Source organism: Augochlora pura, unplaced genomic scaffold (assembly GCF_028453695.1).
Source record: "Augochlora pura isolate Apur16 unplaced genomic scaffold, APUR_v2.2.1 APUR_unplaced_295, whole genome shotgun sequence".
Classification (NCBI taxonomy): Eukaryota; Metazoa; Arthropoda; class Insecta; order Hymenoptera; family Halictidae; genus Augochlora; species Augochlora pura.
Window position 1 is genome coordinate 258 of NW_027583155.1, and position 6,402 is coordinate 6,659.

Consider the following 6,402-nt stretch of genomic DNA (forward strand, 5'->3'; position numbering starts at 1 on the left):
GAAGAGGGGGGAGAGGGACCGGGTCGCGCTCTGCGCAAGTTGATATTGTCCGGGGCTTCCGGGCATAACTGGAGCGACAATTATCTCGGCTCGAGGCAGCCGGCTGCTGTATTTGCCGGTCAATCGACAGGCGCGGGAAATATAGTCGGGGCGCAAAAAGGGATACAGTTATTCTATTATGCGAGAAATAAGCGCCTTTGGTTCTCCTGTTCCGAGGCTTTCAACGCGCGTCTCGGGTCTCGGGTCTCTGCTCTTGCTCTTGCTCGGGTCTCTGCTATAGCGACGCGATATTATCGTCGTCCGCCGCTCATCCCGTCCGACGCTACGCGACTTTTTCCTATTTTCACCGTCAGACGTTATTTAAATTTCTCTCTCGCGCAGTCTCCGAGTCATTTGCGGAGATGGGATTTCGTTCGAAGCTCCGCGAGCCCGCCTGCTGCTCGCAATATCGGCCGCTTATTACGGCGCTGAATATTCTTTCCAATAATATAGGGATGAATTTAGTCGACCAGATATTTTTAAAAATAATTGATTAGCTGGGATCAGATAAATAATTCTGATTCATAGTTTGGATATTTTTAACTCTAGGTTATTTTTTAGGATTTTTATTTTATGACTGTGTAATAAAATAACAAAACAATTCATCTACTGTTAAGCTGGGATATTGAAAATATTTCTAATTGACAATTTGGATATATTTAGCTCTAGTATATTTTTCTGGATTTTTACTGTATAATTGTTTTAGCTCAAAATAATTAATCTACTGTTAAGATAGGATTTTGTAAATATTTCTGATCGATAATTTGAGTATATTTAATTTTAGAATATTTTCCAGGATTTTTACTTTATCACTGTATTAGTACAAGATAATTGATCTATTATTTAGCTAGGACCTTTTTAAAAGGTAAGTTTTTCTAATTGACAATTTTTACGTATTTAACTCTACCGAGAGACGTTCAAGACGATCAAAGTTATTCCCAGACTCCATAAACAATGGGCGCAACGTTGGCAGAGCCTGGTACGCGTCTCCCCAGGGATGCAGAAGTTTCCCGCGCGGAAAGGATGAACCACGTGGGGGCGGCCCCCGTGTAGGTTATAGAAGCGGGCCGTAGAAAGTCGTGACAAGTATAGAATAGAGTTCTCGCTCGTGACTTACTGTTGCACATGCCGCCGGTGCAATTCGCCACGCTGATGTCTCTACCCTGGCAAGGTCGGCCGCCGTGGCTGGGTGGCGGATCGTCGCACGATCTCCTCCTTGTGTGCGTGCAGTCGCTCCCGCACACCGACCATGCCGACCATCTGGACCATCCACCGTCCACCACTGTTGTCGTCGTCGTCGTCGTCGCCGTTCCGGGGTAGACAAAGAACAGAAAGCAGAGGGAAAAAAACACGGATGCTTGGCGGATCGAACGATGGCTCTCTCTTCGTAGTCGTTAGGCCGACTTCGATCGACAAGAAGCGACGGTAAAAAGTTACCGCGCCGCTGACACCGGGATCGTAACTCGTCGTGGGTACCATTTTACCCCTTTACTATGTCCAATCTACTTCTGCTGTTCGATTCGAGCTCCTGGACCAGGTAATTCTATCTCGAACAGTTTTCATAGGATTATTTGACATTAACCCTTTGCGCTCGAAGCCATTTTTAATTGGAAATGTATTTATAATTTTTCTGACTTACGGCGTCTCTATTATATGTGATAAGTGATAATTAATTGTTAATTATTTCTTGCGATTCAAACCAAATTTCACTTTTAACAATTTTTAAAATACGAAGTTTGTTAGTGTAAAGATTATTTTGCGATGGAAAAATTTTAGAAAAATTTTTTTTGCCTCAGAGTTACTATTCGAGTGCAAAGGTTTAATGTCGAATAATTCCTTCGGTCGAACAGATCAATCTCCCGTTTGCCGGTCACATGTAAGGACTTACCTAAAGTGTTGGTGAACTCCTCCAACGCGCCGGCTGTTCCAAAGTAAGCGTTTTAGACAGAAAGACACATAGGTGCGTTAACGAAAGCGAACGATTAGTGAGATATAAAGCGTGATACATTGTACAGAGAATATCAACCCCTCGTCTACGATTCCAACTGCGATTTTCCAGAATTCCCTACACTAGAAACATTACGGAACGATTCTAAAAACACCGTCAACATTCACAGACCGTGGCATTCCGTTCGCCGTCGGCATCGTCGATCGTTGCATCAGAAATTCCCGCGGTGTGACTCGTCAGCAGGCGACGAGGGGTTAATATTTCAAGTGTCGTCCCCGCCGCCGCCGTCGCCGCCGATGGACGTTGGCCCCGGCTCGACGAGCCGAGCCGAGCCGAGGCGGAGCGGAGCGATTCAATACACTCCGCACGACTCTGCCGGGGGCTGCAGGTGTCTCCGGAATGTCGCGAACGTTTTCGAAAGGTGAATACAATTTAAGAGCGCGCGATGGCGACGGAGGCAAACAGAGGACGACGACGACGATGCGGAGTAGACACGGTGGTGTAGCGGGGAGCACGCGGTCGTCGCGCAACAGATAGCCGAGAGAGGAGACCGTGAGAGGTAAAGAGGGAAGCTCGTAAATCAAACGAGCGGCTCTCCGCGCTCGTCTCTCCCTCTCTCTCCCTCTTGGGCATCGGTAATATTGGTTTGCCGTGGCAGAGAACCTGCTTGGCTGTCGTCTGACCGACCCACGACGATCCCTCTCTCTCTCTCTTTCTCTCTTTACCCCTCGTCCTCTCTCCAGGTCCCGTGGAAAACCTCTCATAGACGAAGGAAGCAGCAACCGGCAAGAAACGGCGATCCGCGGAACCTAACGGCGCGCGCGCGCGAGCGCGAGCGCGCGGTGACGTTAACGAAGCGTGGACGCTCTCTTCCTTGAAAATCTCATTTCGCCACGGGGTAACGAACAACCGGCGGGAACTTACCGGGACAGTTTGTGCTGCAGTCCATCTTCTGCTGCGACGGGCCGAGGCACGGCTGGCCACCGTTCATCGGCGATGGGTTCGTGCAGGTCCTGGTACGCTTCTGGCCGCCCTTCGCGCATCTCGAGTGGCACTCCGACCACGCGGACCACGAGGACCAGCCGCCGTTCACTGTGGAATGGTTATTATTAAATTTTCAGTATACTTGCATATGGATCATTGTTTGTTGGTATTAAAGAATTACAAGAAAAATACCAAAGAAGTAAGAGAAATAAAATACCAAAGAAATAGCCTTGCCGTTTTTATCAAATATTAGACATATTGTAATTCGGATAAATTCAGTATTAATCAACCTAACCTAAACCAGAGACCATCACTGTAAAATTAAGCGACAAATCTGCCTCGATAAAAAATTGTAAATCATTGAAAAACCAATGTTATTTAAAGCCCTCAAAAATCTTTCCTAGAACCTGACCCCACGAAAGGTCCAAAAAGGACACTTTATCAATAAACTCTATACTCTAATAAATAAAATCTGTAATTAATATCTGAAGCTAACGTCTGAAATCTGAATTCTAACAATGGAATTTTTCGCGAGCCGCGCGAATTGCAACAGAGGATCCATCGGGGAATCTCTCCTTTGATTCCGACCGAGCCACTTTCAGGGATCAGACGAACCTCTGTGCCGCAGAGAGAGAGGAAAAGGGTCTGTCGGACCGTGGACACTTGGGATTGGGGATGCTTTCGTTTCCTTGGCGACTGCTATCGGCCAGAGCGTAATCAATTGAGCTATCTCACCCCGGAGATTCTTTTCCTCTAATCTAATGCGGGGAGAGGACGCCGTCTGGACCGAACTGTATCGCAGTCTGCCCAGTAATTGATGCATTAGCGGGGTCGTCTAATCAATTTCGCAGAGGGTCACCACGTTTATTTATTATTTATTCGTTCGATCCCGGCCGGGATTTTTGGGCGTACAAAGGCGAGATTCCTTTTAGCTACCCTGCAGTACCCTCGGAAACTCGGTGATAACTCTGTTATCTATACGCATCCCTGCTTCAAAAAATTCTGAGATACTCTCCAAACTTAGCTTTTTAAACCCCCGAAACGTTTTTTAAAAAATATATCATAGTTCTCGAGAAAAAAATTCCTAAAGATGCCTCTTATTTTCACATCGACCCCCTAATACTTGATTAATATATTTATTAATAACTTTCACAATTTTCATCCGAATGTCTTAAAAAAATTTCTAACTCCTACTCAAATAGTAACAAATAAACGTGCCAAATGCTAGCAAGCCCAGTTCATTCGTTCTCCCCGAATTAATTCCCGAACGTCGACGCCGCGGTCCCCGGCCGAAAGCCAGGAAATCCGCGTCGTCTCGCGGAACGCGAAGGGAAAGTTTCTTACCATAAACCGTGAGGCTGACGGGCTCGCTGAGTCTCTTCGCGGCGATGTTCTCCGCCACGCAGGTGTAATTCGCCTGGTGGCTGAGCTTCGCCTGGCCGACGAGTAGGTGTCCCTCGCTCGACACTAAAAGCGTGTCGGACTCGGTGTCGACCGGCACGTTGTTCCTCAGCCAGTAGACCCTGGGCGACGGTACTCCCAGCGGCGGCAGACACCTGAGCTCGGTGCTCTGGCCCGCCTCCACCGACACCGAATACGGCGGCGACTCGAACTGCTTCTTCAAGTCTGCGGAAATGGAATTTACGGGGCCTCGGTGAGAGAGAGAGAGAGAATAATGGCGAGCCCGCAGGGGGGAGAGAAGAATCGGCCGGGAAACTTGGACGGAAAGGATTGATGCCGATAATTTTGCTTTCTTTTCCTTTTCGCTTCTGTAGTATAAAACGAAAGAGGGGATTGTTTCAGCCCTTCGCAGTTGCCCGGGAGCTTTGTTTATCGTCGCGGAAGGAACTTGTTGCCTCGAGGAACAAGAGTTATCGTCGTCGCTGCTCTCGCGATGCTCGTTTCAAAAGGAACGTTACGTAAGCCCGCGGGCGGGCACCGGCTCCCACCCTAAATTGATTCTCTTAGAAACTACGGTCATTGCTTCGGCTCGCATTAAGGGTCGGAATTAAATAATGACCTCGCTCGGCAGAATCGAGATAATTAGGTGGGGCGGAGCAAGACGGGCGCGCTGCTTTCGCTCGCGAGGCGAACGGACGAATATTTATTGCGATGCTGCGCGGTCGAAGAATTCTGTGCCAAGCAGTGGTTGGGTTGAAGCATTTTTTATTGTCATTTTTGGCGGGAAAGTTTTACGATGGACGTTTTTAAGACTTTATAGGACGTTTTTAAGACGTCCGTAGGACGTTCGAGACATGTTCACTGTTTTTTCCGATTGCGTTATTTCTTAATTATTATCGGGAGTAATATTATATATCGGTGGTTTCGACTTTCTATATTCGACATCAACCCTTTCTTCTCCTTTTTCCATATTTCAATTGCTAAAAATTGTAGTTCAATTTTAAAATTATTTGGAGACTTTGGGGATACAAATTCTAAATTCAAAAACTAATTTTTAAGAATAAAAATATTGACATTAGGGTAGATGAGCCAATTACTTTGCCCTTTTTTTTAAATTAATGAAATTAATTAAAAGATACCAAAAGACATAAAATTAATTAAGGGATACAAAAAAATATCGAATTATTTAAGATATCAGAAGACATCAAATGAATTGAAAAATATATCAAATTAATAATTCCTTGAAGCAAACTAAAATTATGATTTTAGTTACTATGGTATCTTGCTACCCCATAGTACATAACTGGCTCGAGCTACCCTGTTGCATGGAGAACGGGACGATACTCACAGGCAACGTCGACGGTGGCCGGCTGGCTCTTGATCTGCCCGGACCCGGACCAGGCGATGCACTCGCACTTGAACTTGTCCCTGCCGAAGTACTCCTCGATGTGATCCCTGGTCACATTCAGCTCGCAATCGACTATCCTGGTTCCGGTGTGCGGGTCCACGAAGTCCTGTTGCTGCGAGTCCTCCGCCCTCGCCTCGTTGCACAGGAAATAGATCTGCAACGCGTGCGCGGCCTTGCAGTGCAACGTCGCCGGCTTGTTCTTCACGACGAACGAGTCGACCGGCTCGGTGAGGAACACCGGCAGATGGCCGCCCGCCTCGGAGATCAGCTCCGTGTCCGTTGCTATCGTCGCCGGCGGCACGTCGTCCTCCTCGAGGAGGTAAGTATCCTCGTCCTCGGCGGCATCCTCGCCCTCTGCAACAATTTATTAACATTTAATTTATTGGTAAAGTACTGACGTTGATTGCCTTTTTTCTTTTGCTTTTTGGAAATTATTTGCTAATTTGAATTAATTTTTCAAAAAGAACGTAGGATTATGATTTTATTTAATTTACCAGGTTTTAAAGTAGACACTTTAAGCTTTCTTTTAAGCACAGATGCATTAAAATTGCCCATCGGGAACATATTTTAAAATTTAACTGAACTTTCCCTCTGGAATCGCGGATTTTTCGCTAACTTTTCA

General features: G+C 46.5%; 1 protein-coding gene across 1 annotated transcript; it reads right to left on the reverse strand.

Moving 5' to 3' along the window:
* Window positions 1-1,156: 1,156 nt before the first annotated feature.
* LOC144477695 (netrin receptor UNC5B-like) lies at window positions 1,157-6,134 on the reverse strand (the record flags this gene model as incomplete). Its single annotated transcript, XM_078195426.1, has 5 exons — window positions 1,157-1,321; window positions 1,928-1,960; window positions 2,912-3,079; window positions 4,316-4,597; window positions 5,721-6,134. Coding segments are annotated over 5 exons (1,062 nt in total), but the record flags the coding sequence as incomplete, so codon positions are not given.
* Window positions 6,135-6,402: the final 268 nt, after the last annotated feature.